The sequence below is a fragment of the Belonocnema kinseyi genome, chromosome 1 (assembly GCF_010883055.1).
Source record: "Belonocnema kinseyi isolate 2016_QV_RU_SX_M_011 chromosome 1, B_treatae_v1, whole genome shotgun sequence".
Lineage (NCBI taxonomy): Eukaryota > Metazoa > Arthropoda > Insecta > Hymenoptera > Cynipidae > Belonocnema > Belonocnema kinseyi.
Window position 1 is genome coordinate 90,273,637 of NC_046657.1, and position 17,507 is coordinate 90,291,143.

Genomic DNA, 17,507 nt, shown 5'->3' on the forward strand with positions numbered 1-17,507 from the left:
CTATCAAGACTCTTCTATTTAGATGTAGGATTACGGATTGCAATAAACTTGAAACCCGAAGCTCTATTGGTTCGAATCGTTTTGGGTTCCAGTCGACCGGAAAAAATTCGACCAGATGAGAACAAAAGTTTCGGGTATTAGGTACATTCACATGATCGAATTCTAAAAGAGAAAGATATAATAACTACATTCTTCATACCCACATCTTTACCTTCTTTCCTATTCTGAAATTATTTGAAATGAGTACGAATTTATTTTATTTCAATTTCCATCCTCGTGATAATACCAAGGTCTTGCTGAGGATTCCTGCCCGACTGATTCCGAATTAGTTCTAGGACAGGAAGCAATTACCGAAAGTTAATAAAATACTTGAAGTTTTGACTTTCGGTAAATTTAAGCCAGCCTCATTTTCTTTCTGATTTTGCAATCAAATTGAAAAGAATTAAAAGGTAGTGTCGAATTAGTTTTCTAGTGATTCGGATTGAACTTGATGTTCGCTTATATAGATTAAGAAGGAACAAAAAGACTGTCTAATGCACCTTGGCAGCATCGGATTGAATTTTGAATTGACGCAAGGGTTGAGAAGGATTAAAAAAAAATACTTTGGATTGGTTGAGATTGGAATGAGTGCAGAATTGGGAATGATTCTCATATTTGAAACTTTCACATTATTTGGGAATGATTGTCGGTTGAGAAAATGACATCGATTCAATTGGGGGGGGGGGGTAGATAACAATTTTAATTTTTTTATTATTATACGGAATAATGTGATTACAACTATCTGGTTTGTTAATACATATGATCTTTACTAGGGGTGCAAAAAAAACATATTTGAAACTGGATTGATGTAATTCATGAAGTTCTTTTCAAAGAGTAAATGGATGGAATGCAAAACCCATGGAATAAAATGGGATGCAATATTTACATAATGCAATTTTCACCACAGTAGTTACACTCATATACAATGATAATCGTCGAAACTATAACGTACACCTGACACAGGATAACGTTTTGTCAGCGGCTCTACATCGATTTGTCATTATAACAACTTCATGGTACCTTCTGCCCACGAAGAAGGGATTTCTGATCCCTAAACACGCAACCTCTTCCCTTCGAACCTTTTCCTTTCAAATAAGAGGAAAAAATCCGTATTCATTACTTGTACGAACGCATATCGACACAAAGAAATCGATTCTAGCCAGACTATAATAAATAGGTTACATAAACACCAATTAACCTCTTTAGTGTATCAAATTTAGTTGCTAATTAGTGAACAATTAATAATTATAAAGGGACGTTTAAATGTCCAAAAGTTCGGTTAGGTCATAATTAGGGAGGAGTCAAAATGCTAAATTTGGTTGAATCATTTCAGACAAGCGGAAAAATGTTTATTTTGGCAACCGAAAGTCATACAGTCGAATTTTTAAGCTGTCCCATAGCGAGACATCGGAAATCTCTAATTTGTATTGGAAAATCGTAGCACCCTCTCTTGTAATGAATCACTGATTTCAGACCCGTAATTATTATTTCTGAAACACCCTTTACAAAAAAAGAAACATATTTTTTACTTCACTTTTAGAGATTTTCTTTAATTATTATTTAATTATTGTTAAACTAACATCCTTTGAGTTTTGCTTATCTTTTCGTGCATACGGCACTTTCCAATTCTGCGTGTGCAATATTTCCTGGGACAACTAAGACATTAGTTCAACATTTTGCGTCCGCTTAACAAACTCGTGTTACAGAATTGTAACCTGGAAAAGCAGCCTCAAAATTAAATGAAAAAAAAAGAATTTGAACTAGTATCCAAAATATCATGATAAATGTAGACTGGAGTTCAATACGAAAATCCCTTGCTTTAATTTTGGAACTAAGATTTCAAGCTATAATTCCGCGAAGTTCCAAATTTATTTTACTTTCTAAAAACTGCAGCGATTCGAAGTTGCGTTGAAGTTAAAGTTATTTACTTTTCAAGACAACCATGTTTTTAATACGAGTTTCGTAAGTGGAAGCACAATTTTGAACGGTAATATACGTCTGTGTATTTAAATAATAATATTTTTCGAACAGTCTAGGCGCACCGAAAATATTTATAGTGGCTTTCCTAATTTCTGTACGTCTAGATAATTTGTTTTTAAAGAATTAATAATATTTTTGAAAATATTAATAGATACACGATCAGCAAGCCGACAATATTTAACGTCTATAATTTAATGTTTAAAAATTTCGTCTCTGCTTCTTTATAATTGAAAATTACACAAATTAAGTAAAATCACGGGGGTGTTATAAATAGTTTCATTTTATATTATTATTTTTCTTTAAGGATATTTTTTTGGAATCGTTTTTCATTCTGAGGTCTGGAAGTTCCTTAAAAATTGACCTGGAAATCTTTGGAACAACTTGCTGAATTTGAAAATTGAAATTCCATAGCAACCGTGATTTACAATCTTTTTAAAAATTATATTTTTTAATAAAGACCTTAGGCAATGGACACACATCAGCCTGTGATTCTAAGTGTGCAAATTTCAGGGATACCTTTCCTCACGATTCGTATAATCGGTAGAACAATTTAACGATTCGTCATCATTAACAGAACATCGCGTGACAAGGGGACATCAATTTTTCGTGAATATCCAAAGAATTCATGTTAGCTTGCAAATGACGTGTAGACTAGTGCTAAGTTTTTACCTGTGATGTCGACAATCCTATCACGTGGTATAAGAAAAGTCTTTAGAGAACTTAGAGTTTAAATACAACCTTATGTAACAAGACACCTTTCATATGTCGGTGAGAAATGTCCCTTAATTCCTGCCATTTAGCTGCATAATTATTTCTCAAGAAAAAATTTGCGTCTTGCGCAGAAACTTTCAGGGACAGTGAGCATAACAGGGTCTTACATTTGTGTATGTGTCTACAAATTCTGAGCTAGTGCAAAAATGGTTAGTATTAATTCAAACAAAGGAATCTCCAGTGCACCTGTACCGGAATTCAATTTGTTGCTCGACAATGTAATTATCGGTAGTTAATAAAGTAATTCGCGAAATTAAAATTAATGCTGAGCAGTATAGTGCACAATTACAATTAAACTCTCAGATCGAATAGAAATATATTTGTAATTAATTCAATTTATACCTTGGCTACTGAGGCACAACAGGAGTAGGCAAGTAAATTTAATATTTATTTTTGCTTTTATACGGAAGCTTAATCTTTCTGTAGGATAAAATTCCAAATAATAATATGACAAAAATGTTTCTTTCATTCAATAAACAGCTTTTATTGTAATTATTATTTTTTCATCTCTGTACATTATTATAAAAGGATCTTGCCGCCGCCGCCAATGCCACTGCGTCAGAAATGGATACCCTTCATAAGTAATCGCTCAAGTACTCTAGCTGTCCGCTGAACCTTCCTTGCGTCCCATTTGTCTTCCTAACTGACCGTTTAGTCCGCTCTAACTGTCCGTTTAATTAAACTAACTACCACTATATTCTCTCTTTGTTACTTTATACTCAAATGCCCTAACTGTCCTAACATCCTTTTTATAAAATTTTATAATTAAGAATACTTTAGGTTTTTTGTAAAGTTATACAAATAATTACCTGTTCGCAATCTAGATATTAAACTTACCCTTGTATCAGCATGGAGAATTACTGAAGCAAAACTAGGTTACAGATCAAAGTTTCACTAGATACCATTCGCTTCAAAAATATTTTCTTGGCAAATCGTCTTAAATGTCATCCAATCTGAAAAGTGACGATGTAGAGAAACTATCACGACTGTACGCGAATATGCTGAAAGTATCTCTTTTCCTTTTTCCTCTTCGTGTCATCACGAACTTATCTTTTAGTAACCTTAACCCTGTCGCAACGAGGGTTGGAAATTGCTTTTTAATCCACGAAATAGCTACAAGAGAATAAAATATTTTTAAGAGACTATATTATTAAAAGTATTTTATTTATGGCATTAGCTCAAATAAAAAAAATCTCTTCATCACTTACTAGCTAATTTTATTTCATCTGCCGTAAAAATTACGGATTAAATGGCTTACCTGACGTCAGTAATTGCAATTGCACACTTCTATAACAGTGATGAAAAGTTCGTATACCTTATAGATAAACGACAATCAAGGAACAAGGAAGATGTACCTTGTATGAAAAACAAACGTTGTTACGTCAAATATTTAAAATTAAGGGTTTAAAACTTTTAATTATCTCTTTGTAATTAACTCTTTTCTTTATCTTACGAAACAGTGATAGTATGTGTTTTTCTACATATTGCTTTAAAAAAATCGTGTGAGGTTTTCGGAATTTTCTGCTTTCCTTGCAACGTCCGTAAATTGAAACCTACAAATACTGTAAATATTACAAAAAATTTGATAAGCTTTACATGAATATTAAACAGCTAGCATGCTGTCACTGTTTTAACTAAGCACATCTGTAACATCAACAGATTTTTTTTCTACATATAAATAGTATAAATTTGAGTTTTACAAAGTCTTCAAAATTAGTGAAAATACATGTCTAAATTATAAAATTAATAACAAGTTTCATTATTTTCAGGAAGTGTAACTGCATGAAGCTTTTAAAATATGTTTTGTAAAATTAAGACAGATATTTCTACTATTATCAAGAGCTCTACATTTTTTAGTTTTATAAAATATTATGATTTGAATTTAAACTTATTTATTTCAATCTTTTAACATTTTTCATTGCCCAATTTAAAATCTTTAAACGGATAAAAATAAGTCGTCCATGTCCATGTGCTCACTGGGCCTGTTTTTGGGATATTCAAACTTGTTATTTAAATGCTCAGAGTACATTTCCAAATATAATTTTTAAATGCGACATAACTACAGCACAGTTTTCATACTTGCACTTAAAACTTTTGCAATTAGGAGACGGGGGCGGAGGAAGAGAGAATGTGGCAAAAGTCAATTGGCTCTTCGGAAGACGACGCAGGAAGTTTTAATTTCTAGTGATTCACATTCGCCGTCCTCGCGATATGGGGTGCAGACTTTGGAAGAGATGCATCAGAGGCCACCTGCGCACCTGAGGGTACCTGAAAGCGATTGCGTGCTTTGGTCTAGCTCCTGTAACAGTAAGCATCGAAGAACCGTATCGCGTGCACCTGGAGTTCTCCAGGAAAAGCGATCATGTTATTTTGAGATCTTGCCGGAAGCCGAAAGTCGGATGTGCACATGCCGCGATCCAGAAATAAGATTTGTCGGTTGCGAAGAGGTGATAATGTCAGAGCGTAGAAATTTCTTGTGGAAGGATTTAATTTCAGTGGAGTCTTCTTTAATTAAACAGAATAAATCAATTAACCTTTTTTTTTTGGCTTCGCTTTACATCTCAGATCGTCAAACTGTACTGAAGAAAGAGTTGCAATTCATTAACTGCTTGAGTTCGTAAAATTTTTATGATAATGTGTAGACTAAGTTTGCACTTATTTTGGGCAGTGTCTGAACTTTTAAGCACAAGTATAGAGTGCATAGAGATATGTATGCCACTCGTCGGATATATTGAGAAACTAAGTTCCAAGTTTACTTTAAATAAGGTGATGATGTGTTTTCTACGAATTTTCTCCCGGTAACCATTTAAATTCGTGTCATTAATCATAAAACAGAGTAGTGAAGCGCTTTTAAATTTTCACTGCGATTTCATCAAATCTTTCTTAAAGTTCAGATATTATTTCTGAGAATCCATGAACATATTTTTATTACTTTTTCGCATCGCAGTCCTAGCTACTATTCCATAACTTTTTTATGAACTATTTTTTCTAGTTTGAAGGCTAAGGTGGAATAAAAAATATTTTTCTTAATTCATTTTTGGAGAGAATATGAAAAACTTATAGTATTTCCTCAGGATAATCCGTATAAATTTTTTCACTTTTTGGATGTCATATTTATCCCTCCACTCACGTACCGAAAGATTAAGATGTTTGAATCATTTTGGTATGATTAAAAAAAATCATTTTTAGAGAAAATAATTCTGTCACAATTTGAAATGGATGACAAATGAGTTTCAAATTGATAAACGAATTATGTACGTGATCAGTTCTTCTAAACGAACTTACTCATAAAGTAACAACTTCAATCAATTTTCCATACCGAACAGACGTTCATAGTGTTTTCCTTTACTTCTACCTGATAAGGAAAATTGATTAGAGTTATTATTTTATTAGTAAGTTCGCTTAGAAGACTTAGTCCCACGACAGTCTGGTACATACACTTAAGATTATTAAACTTCTATTACGTATGTAAGGCTAAAGACTTCATCTAAACTATTTGAAAAAACGGATAATCCCGGTGAGTGTTGAAGATTAGAGTAATCTTTATTATCTGGGATTAACATTTTTCACACAACATTAGGTTCCACGACCCCTAATTTTGAAAGGTTACATGAAATGAAGGTGCTCTGCAATTATTAGCCAAATCACAGGCCCCTTGAAGTTTCTCATCTATTTTTCATGGGGAAAATTAAATAAAAGTTTAAAATTATGATCTCCTGTTTAGAAATTTTAATTTTTCGGCATTTTAATTTGTTGTTGCTAAAAGAGATCGCGCAAAATATAAGCTATAAGTCTTTTTGTCAAAACGTCTAATTATACTTTTTTTGTAGTTTCGAACGTGCATATCAGTAATTCGAAAGAAAATTATAAGAAAAATGGACAGTTTGCTCAAACAATTGTCTAACTTTCATTTTTTGCGTGTAATTTAATAGAAAAATAATCTAAATAATCAAGCAAGGAAACCGCCATTTCCTAGCAGGAAAACTTACAGAAATTATTTAAAGAATATTTTTAATGTTTAATATTTTTTAATTGGGTTTAAAAATCAATTCAAAGTAAATACGAGAACAAATACCCTGGCAGAAAGAGCCGTTGAAATGATTTTAAGGATTGTTTTAAAATCCCCCTAAATATTCAAAGAAGCAATTCGACATTTACTAACAGAGATTTTTTCTTTTACATATGGGGGTCACAAATCAATTATGAATATAAAACCTTTTAAAAAAATTCAAGGGTATCATTCAAAATAGCCATGTTCAACCGTAATGAACGTTAAAACGACCCTTGAAATTAACTAATTAGCGTTTTTTTTTTGTTTTTTTTTTTAAATATAGATTTTCTTGTTTGACTGTTTAGAGATGGTAAACTAACCCATACAAAATTGCTGTTAAGTTCATGGAGTCAAAATTTTTGTTTCAATAGATCTGATCTACAAAATGTGAGGCATTTAGCCAAATCTAACAAAAAGTGTTTGAGAAGGATAAAATTTCAGTAATAGAAGAATTTTTCTATTAAGAATAAAATACATGTAGAAATTAAAATTTTGGCAATTATGTGCGTTAAATCTGTCCACATTTTTATTTTTTTTTTTTAAATATTGATCTGCACATATGAAGTTACAAAAAACATATAATAAGACATTTTTACAAAAAGCTTTTTTTTTGTACATTTGAGTCAGGGTCCTTGACAATGTTTCAAACAGGGGCCCGGCCCAAACTTTCGTTTATATTACGTTACGTCACGTCACCCAAAAAGTACCGAATCTTTTGATTCCTTTTTGTTACAGTTTTGGCATTATAAATAACGTAATTTAAATTAAGTCAGTTTTTAATTCCTTTTTTTTTTAGTTTTCTAATTTTACTAGAATAAACGTTATAAATAGTTAATTTTGAACGCTTATAGTTTGTTTTATTTCTGATTGATCAAACTTCATGAAACGAAGATACAGCCTTTTCAATAAGAATATTTGAAAATTTTACATTTATGCATATTAACTTCAAAATGCAGCATTTTTTGATTATCTGATTACCAAAACCTTAACTTTGTCAATGTACAAATTTAAAATTTAAAGTTTTTAATTTTAAAACCTTATTTATTTCTGAATACAAGGTATTTAAAAATATTCGATTTTGAAATATTTCACTTTAAAATTGCCATTGAAATTGATATTTTTCAACTTCTATTGTTTCGATCTTAAATTCTTTTCTTGAGAGCATATTTTCAAAGTTAAAAATGTATTGTTAGTTAGAATTCAAATAATTCCTCGATTAATCGCAATATCTTTAGAACTTCTATGATGCAAATTTTCAAATCTGGAATGTTACAAAATTTTTAATACCATTTTCTTATGATTTCTTAATTTAAAATTTTTTAATTTCAACTTTAGCTTAAATTGCAGTTATTGAACTTTAAATATGCAATATCTAATCTCCGTAAAGTTTGAAAAATTCTTTGAAGTGCATTCTACAGAGAAAAAGCATCTACGCTTTGCTTTCAATTTGAATTCGGTTTACTTTTAAATATTATATAGTGTAGCGGGTCAGAAGAATCACTTTTAAATACTCTTTATTGTGCCTGAACTACATTGCAGGACTTCTTTATTATAACAGACCTTTGCCGGTCAAGGGTACAAAATGGACTGACTACCCCTTACAAGGGAAACAATGGCAACGGGTCCCTCCTTCTAGGACTCGACGAGTGGGGAGGATGGAAGATCCTTTGACATTATTGTTACAATAGAATTTTAAATTGTTTTATTTGGCGCGCTAAATTTTAAGCACATTAGTTTTTAACGCTCTGCAATCTTTAATTTCCATTTCGTAATTTTTTTAAGCATTAGATTTTTCTTGGCAATAAATTATCATCAGTGGAAGCAGTGAGCTGATGATTAGGAATTACAATATTGTGATCATATTTTTAAATAAATATTTTTTCTAATACGACTGTATTTTATCAATAAAACTATTTATATTTTTATCGCATCAAAGAGTGTTGTATAGAGTCAGTACCCTTGTATTTATAATAATGCAAGGAACAAATAAAAATGAGATAATCAAAACATGAGTGAAATGTTTAAAATATTATAAAAGGAAATCCAGAGTGATACGGCATGGTCGCATAGGCGTAAATTGCGCTAATTCATGTTGCTGTAGTAGATTATGGTTCGGTTCTATTTTGGCTTTTTCTCTCTCGATTGTACAAAGAAAAATACTTTCGTAAAAAAGTGTTATTAAGGCTTAACTACAGAATAAAACAATTCAAAGAAACCGTGAATTTCTTCATGTCACGCCCGAAATCGTTTTTTTCTTTTTATTAATTTCTCTGAAGTCTTTATTTTTTTCTTCCTGCTCTTTTTACGATTACATAGAGCCAGGAAAAGTTGAGGAAGGCGATTTTAATTTAAATATATATATATATGCTAAACTTTTGGTCTCTCGGGTCTTTCTTTTTTGGTTTACGATATCATATCTTTCATAATGGTTTTCTGGGAGGTGATTGCTTTTGCACTAAGAAAACGATTCAGGAGCGCCAAATAACAGCTTAAATAATTTTTTTAGTTTTTGTTTTCAAATTTAAATACGTAGAAGTTGTTCTGATCTTGGCAATCACACCTTTATGCGGTGCCACCCTTCAAATATATTTATACTATATACTTCCTGTTAGGTTGACAAAAGATATATTGTTGCAGTCGTTATACGAGTTAAAAAACTGTTTTATCTTTGACAAGCATGCCTTGGATGCTTTCCAAATGAGTTGATTGCATTAGGAAGTTTATGTTTTTTAATCTCTGAACTTAAATAACTACACTATTTTTTATTCCATTATTATCGTCACGTTTGTCGTGGCTTATTCGTAATCTCTATATTTCCGTTCCTTTTCGCTTTATATTTTATTTAAACACTGTGGAACACGAAACGACCCGCGTTCGTGTATTCGGAAATATCTTTGAATCAATTTTCACCTCGAACCGAAAAAAGAATATCAAACCGAAAAAAAATCATACTAAAAGAAACTGAATTGTCAAACAGATATAACTTTCCGATCCTGCTATATCAATATCCAATATCCCACACTTTTACACATCCCATTTTCCTTTAAGAGGTTTCTTTCTGTCCTTGATTTGTTTTCATCGGTTACAGATAAAATGTGAAATTCTATTGCACTGCCCAATGCGAAAATGCTGCCAGATCGTAAATAACTTAACAAATTTGTAATGACTTGAAACCGCGAAAAACTGAGATTTTTGGTTAAACTTCAAACTTTCCAGCCCAAATTCGTCACAAACATATGTTTAAAATACGATAAACGTTGATAAAAACTAAAACTATGAAAGGCATAAGCACTACGCGATGTTTTTTGTCATTTCTGCATCCCATCCCTTGGTGAGTGCTGATTTTTAAAGAATGGTTGCATTTTCCTTCTACTTAAGTAAAACAAAATTCGAAGTAAAAAATTTTCTAATAACAAAAAGCATTCCACTTTTTTCAAATTATTTTAAATGATTGAAAAAATATTCAAAAGCTATCTAATAATTCTCATCAACAGTAGTTAAGTTATAATTGGATAGACGAGCTTTCGTATTGTCATCGAGAAAAAAACTGCAGTTATCGATAATAATTCATTTTCCGATAAAAATGATTAATTGTTCAAACAAAATTAATAGAAGAATGCTAGTTGTGTGAAAAATGACTTCGGGTCGGATTAAAATCGGGCCGGATCGGGCTTCGGGTTCGCAAGCCAGTGCGAAACCTCGAAAAGCCGAAGCGACCCGAAAGCCATAAATTAACGTTAAAGTAATCTTAAATTACCAGAAATGTTAAGAAATTTTTTAATTAACTTTCCGGGCTGGTTCTAATTTTCTGTTCGGGTCGGCATTTCGGGATAGGTTGTGAACTCGAAACCCGAACGGCCCATCGCGTCAGATTTGGGATTTTTCTATTTTACACATCCGTAAAAATACATATTTATATATTTCAGTTATATTTAAATATATATTCTCCATGTATTTTACTAATATATAAAATAATAACACCTAAACATTATGTAATTACCTCTTATAAGGATAGTTAAGAAGCAGATAGCAATTATTTCTTTTAGAAACAATTTTAGAAACAAATTCACGATTTGTTAGTTTTCAAGCATAAAGGTAGTTTTTCAATGAAGTTTAGTAGATTCGCCAGAAAATTCATTATTATCCAAAGGTTTTACTTCTTATGAATAAAGGAAGATTTTTCTAGTTATTTTTCTGTCTACTAATATCTTCGTCTAGTAAAGCTTTACAGAAAGTACTGCATTTTCAGTCGAATTTTCACTAGATTTTGTTAAAAAAACTATGCTAATCTATTTGACAATTGCTAAAACGTCAATTTGTGTATGAAAATGTTTATAAAATAAACAATTCATATCTGATAATAAACTATCATTATAAGAGGTTTATTTGATAGTTAATAATATATTTGTTATTAGTGTAAAAATCAATATTATCTCTAACTCTAACTAACTCGGGTTGAGATCGTCTTAAGCCATCTACTTTAGGATCATTATCTATTATGGGTGGTCTCCTCTACATAAAATATGCATTTTTTTTAAACTATCAATCACTTTTACAGAAGAATTGTTATTAAAAAATAATTTTTAGTCCATTCCATGCCAAAAAGAAAGCCAATAAATGTCCAATAAAACAAAGTAGAAGACTTAAAGTTTTTAGAAATATTTTTTTCGTTTTATTATTCAAATAGAAAGAAAATAACTTTGTCAAAAAGCGGTTTTGCTAAATTTGGTTAAGTTTAATGAAAAATCGATCTAGAAAAATCATGAAATTCAGTGAAAAATAAATTGTACCCTCTAGCTTATAGTCTTATTATAAATTAAACAAAATACATCTTATCCATGGTAACACGCAAACAAAACTAAGCCGAGCAATGGTAATTAAAACAACTTTTTGTGGCAAGTAATTCGACGTAATTTTTCACAATGAAATTCGGGTCGACATATTGTCAATGGTTTCATTTCATACTATTTTGCAATGAACTCTTATATTTTTACCTTCCTGTCTACCTCCAATCCTCTGACATCCAACGATTTCGTCACCAAAAATCCTGCATGAAATCGGCTCGTGAATCTGTCATCTCTCCTATTCAAATATTATCATGTCAGGAAATCTGTCAGCAGGGAAATATTTCCTGAGCGGACATTGAAGTATTTTTTCCTTCATATTCCTGAAAATTGACACGATAAAGCACATGACGATTTATTCGACTCTCGCCTTTCAGCAATACTCCAAACACGAATACCTATCGATATGACTGTCAGTGCATGATTACATGTACACAAAATAATCTGTGGAGAACTTATGACGTATCGATTCCATGCACGCGCCATTAGAATCTATTTGTTTCTGTGGAGGAGAAGCCAATCCTCAACGTGGAATGACCGAAAATTGCTTGGATGGACCCTTCGTGTTCAGACTCAACGAAAATGGTGTGGGACCAAACCTTCTTGTACAGGTGATTTTTTTTAAACACTTAATTTTCAAATGGTAATATTATAAACAATCTGTTTCTAGAAAGGGACATACTAGACTACCCCGTCTAGACAATTATTGGGGAACTTGCCCGCTAATGTGGCACTTTTAAGATGGTTTATTATGGCATGGTCTATTAAGCAAAACGTTTTCATTAGATCAAACAATAGTCAGGACAAGCTAATCTAGAGCTATTCTGGACGAACTAATCTAGCGCTAGATAGCCGACCTTGTAAAAATATATTTTAGATGGTAAACGTTAAAATTGGTTTCAAAAACTGTCTAGATAATAAGAAAAAATTATTTTCTTTTAATGTAAATTTTTTATTTGTCATACTGTTCAACGCCCTGGCTATTGAAAATGTGGAAAAAGTATTCGAATTCAAAAGTTAAATGAGCTTTCAGTCCTGATGGGCTAGTGAGCACCTTCTCAGGGTCCGAAAAAACTGAATAGATGATAAGGAAAAAAATGCATTTCTTTTAACCCATTGAAATATCAATATTTTAACTAGGCGTTATGTCTTTGTTTGGCCAAATTTCGCATCCGAAGTTATGTTCTGTCACCAACAAAAAATATAGACATTCTTGCGGAATTTTTCATTGTTATACATCAAATTAAAGAGAGGGGCCAAGCAGATATTTTAGAATATGAAAATATAAAAACTAGGAGGTTTGTCATTTTTTCAGGGTGATCTTCGGTAGGAGGAAATCTTAAAATAAGAAAAAAGTCAAAGATTTTTTTTTTCGAGGAAAGTCAGCCAGAAAGTCAGGGATTTAAAAAAAAAGTTTGTGAATTTCTATAACAGGAACTTAAAATACCTATACACGAAATGCAAAACAGTTTAAATTGAATATTTAAAAATTCGAATTTTTAAATTCAAAAGCTGAACAGTAGAAATTAATTGATTTCAAAATTTTGCAAACCACAAGTATGTTCCTCGCTTCAAGTGAATGGGTTATTTTCAGTATTTCTTACTACACACATATTTTAAAAATACATTAAAACCCATTAGAATGGGAGTATGTTATGTCTTTTTTGCATTTATTTTTTCGACAGATTTTTAATATTTAGAAAGAAAAGTATCATATATTTTGAATTCTGAAAAGCTTTTTGAAATGTATGGAAAATTGAAAATTATTTTAAAATTTATATACAAAATAACATGTTTTAGTTTTAACAAAATATTTGTTATTGAAAATGAAATTTTAGAAAAAGGATTTAACTTTCACTTTAAAATCATGTATTACAAATTCTAAAAATATACTTGTTTTTGCTTCTAAGGAGCGTTTTGCGAAATATTTTGCTCATATTTAATTATTATTCACATAAATGTGAAAACAAATTGAAATCAATTGCGAATTCTTCGAAATTGCTAATTTTGCACCTCAAGAAAATAAATTTATTTTATTAAACTTAACTCTAGAAATTGAATTATATACATTTACTTGTTTCTTTGCACGTGAGAGTAATATTTTTATAATGACATCAACCCTTATGGCAAAAAAGCAGTCGATATTTTCACACGGCACGTAGAAAAATAGATATTGAAAAGTAGATATAAAAAACTGTAATATTTAATCATAATACATACACGGAGAAAAAGATCGTATGAATACAACACGGTTGATTCACAGCGCCATGCCATTGAGGCAACACGGCGCAATGAATAGAAAGGACATTTCCCGTCGAGTTCATTCAAAATACTATTTTCTTTTGTTGGCACGATAACGTTTCAACTTAATGCGATTTCTATTCAAAGGAATCGCTGTGTTGTATTCACAGGATATTTTTCTCTGTGTATTCGGATATCAAAAACAAAGGACTAATAGGACATCGGTTATCCTGCACTGGTGTACCCCAAGAACACTCCGATCGCTCCCTCTTACTTCTTCTTATACACTGTGGGCTCATAACGTAAATGGCAACGTGATACAAATAAGGCCAATTTTCTCCTGAGATGTTCATCTGATGATGAGGAACGTAAAAATGGGTGCCTGGCAAGTGTGAGTGGATGCGTTTACCGGTGGCGGTTTACGTTATTGGATGTAAACATTCCTAGCGATGAAGTTACAGCGATCGTGCCGAATTCGATGGAGCTCATTTATGGCTTTTAGCATTTATTTAATCTTCAAACAATGTAACTATTTAAACAATTGTCATAAATGGCTCTTCTCTAAAGAATACGTTTAATTTATTAAGTTGCGTTGTAAATTTACAAGAACTATTAATTATTGAAACAATTTTAATTTAAAACTTAAGAGTTTGATTTTTTTCTACGAGTGAATTTGTTCACGGAGTCAACTCACTCTTTTCTAATTTGCTTTACAAAGGAACTAATAATTATTTAAAGAATTTTAATTAAAAAATTAAGTGTTTTTACGAGTCAATTTGTTCACGGAGTCAACTAACTCTTTTCTATGTTGCTTTGCAAATTTATAAAATTTATAAATTATGTAAACAATTTTAATTAAAAAATTAAGAGTTTGGCCTTTTTTCTACAAGTCAATTTGTTTACGGATTCGACTAAGAATGTCCATCCGGTGACACTTTTCCATATTTCTTTGCAAATTTACAAGCACTATTAATTATTTAAACAATATAAAATAAAATATTAAGAGTTTTCCCCTTTTTTCTAGAAGTACATTTGTTTACGGAGTTAACTAAGGATGTCTTTGCGATGACTCTTTTCCATATTGATTTGCAAATTCACAAAAACTATTAATTATGCAAACAATTTTGTTTAAAAAATTTAAAGTTCCGCCTTTTTTCTACGAGTGAATTTGTTTACGGAGTCGACTAAGAATGTCTATCCGGTGACTCTTTTCTATATTACTTTGCAAATTTACAAAAACTACTAATTATTTAAACAGTTTTAATTTAAAAATTAGAAGTTTGACCTTTATCCTACAAATCAATTTGTTTTTGAAGTCAACTAAGAATGTCTATCCAATTACTCTGTTCTATATTGCTTTACAAATTTACAAGAGCTATTAATTATTTAAACAATTTTAATTTAAAAAATTTTTCTTTGCCTTTTTTATACAAGTAAATCTGTTTACGAAGACAACCAAGAATGTCTTTCCGATGAATATTTTCTATTTTGCTTTAGAAATTTACAAGATATGTTAGTTATTTAAACAATTTTAATTAGAAAATTAAGAATTTGACGTTTATCCTACGAGTTAATTTGTTTTCGAAATCAATTAGGAATGTCCATTAGATGACTCTTTTCTATGTTGCTTTGTAAATTTACAAGCACTATTAATTATTGAAAAAATTTCAATTGAAAAATTAAGAGTTTGCTTTTCTTTCTACGTGTAGGCTTCATTTTTTACCATAATTAACTAAGAATATCTTTCCGATGATTTTTTTCTCTGGTTCTGTGAAAATATACAGCTATTAATTATTCAAAAAATGTTTATCAGCATATTTATAGCTTGGCTATTTTTCAAGGAAGAGGCGTAATTTGTTTACGTAATGAACTAAGAGTGTCTTTCGAGGATCATTTTCCACGTTACTTTGTAAATTTATGATAATTATTAATCATTCAAACAATTTTCATAAACATATTGAGAGTTGGGGTATTATTCAAATTTGTTGACGAAGTTAACTAAAATTGTCTTTGTGATGACTATTTTCTAAGTGATTTGTTAAATTTACCAGAATTATTAATTATTAATTATTGAAAGAAGTTTCATAAAAAGTTTAGAATTTGGATATTTTTAACGAATAGGGTTAGTTTTTTACTATAAGGTTTAGTTACAATGCAGTTACATACGAGTTTGCCCGAAGTACTCACATTTACCTAAACATTTGGTCAAATGAGAGAAACACTGCAGAAAACCACCTCCCGAGTTTAGTCGGGTTTTCAAAATTCGAGTACACAACCCGGTCTTTCGTCGTATATGGTACACATGCTAAGTCGCAGGGTAACCGAATACGCTATAAGATATAAAGGCCTTTTGCACTTTATAGAAAATGGCATGCTTTACAGATAATTTTTGCACAATTAAGAAATATTTCTCAAACATCTTAGATTCCGCCCTCTTATATCTTGGATATTATCAGTTAAAATATTCGGTTTTATATCTACGTGTAACGGGTCAGAAGAATCACTTTTAAATACTCTTTATTGTGCCTGAACTATATTGCAGGACTTCTTTATTATAACAGAACTTTGCCGGTCAAGGGTACAAAATGGACTGACTACCCCGTACAAGGGAAACAGTGGCAACGGGTCCCTCCTTCTAGGACTCGACGAGTGGGGAGGATGGAAGATCCTTTGACATTCTTGTTATAATCCCCGTTTTAGATGAGGTTTAGTCTCTAAACCTTTTTGCTAACTTTTATTTTAACATCAGTAGTCTTAATTCTACGATCTACATCTTCTATCTCTGCCGTAGGTGCAGTAGGAGCTGCATTTCGCATTTGTAACACATAAAAACTATGATTGTAGCAATGGCAGTACATCCTAAGTACTGCAGCCAACTGGTGGCCTGTTCAGTCCAGGTTCGCGTGCTTCTGTCTCTAGTGACCTTATCTATTGCATTTTCGATGTCGTCGACTGATTGTTTTAAATTACTTAAATTCAGAGGCCTGAGTTTTTGTGTCAACGGTATTAGCTTGTCTTTTATATAATCTAATTGTTTGTAGGTATACGGTAATGATATATTTTTCCTGTAGCTTATTTCTCTTATTAGTGTGTCAGCAGAGCTTAATTTTAATATAATATTTAATCCGTTCAATATACATTTGCCTTTACTCACAATCTTTGTAGGGCCCTGGATTTTAATTTTATCATGACCTGATTCACACAATGTATTAACTTCTATTGGTTCGTGGGGTATTAAAATGTATCCACTCATAAGTGGTATAAATGCAATATTCATAACTTTAAAGGGTGAATATTTGCACTCATCCTTGACTGTCTTTACATTCATTCTTAATATATTATTCTCGCAGCTGTTAGTTTCCGACATTAAATACGTGGGTTACGTTCGTTTACAAATTTTCATCTGACCATAATTTTTACATCGTACTACTATTGTTTTATCGGTAGGTACGTATGTACCTATGTACCCCTGTCCCATCAATAGGTATTCGTAGTCAGGAATTATGGCAAGGAAAACTGAACCAATTTGTTTGGGAATAGGAATTAAGTGTTTAATTTCATAGATTTCGGTTTCTGGGATA

The 17,507-nt window shown here is 31.2% G+C and overlaps 1 protein-coding gene across 5 annotated transcripts in view; it reads left to right on the forward strand.

Annotated features, from left to right (window-relative positions):
• Window positions 1–4,900: 4,900 nt before the first annotated feature.
• LOC117170527 (probable tubulin polyglutamylase TTLL2) overlaps window positions 4,901–17,507 on the forward strand; it is a 53,063-nt gene continuing 40,456 nt past the window's right edge. For 2 of the 5 annotated variants that reach the window (XM_033357322.1, XM_033357354.1), the window contains exons 1-2: window positions 4,901–5,556; window positions 12,063–12,296. In XM_033357322.1, coding sequence (XP_033213213.1) covers window positions 12,159–12,296 — 138 coding nt within the window. In that variant the 5' untranslated portion in view covers window positions 4,901–5,556; window positions 12,063–12,158. Of the gene's footprint in view, window positions 5,557–6,268; window positions 6,308–11,849; window positions 11,989–12,062; window positions 12,297–17,507 lie in introns of those variants that run through there. The other 3 variants (XM_033357340.1, XM_033357346.1, XM_033357331.1) reach the window with 3 other exon arrangements.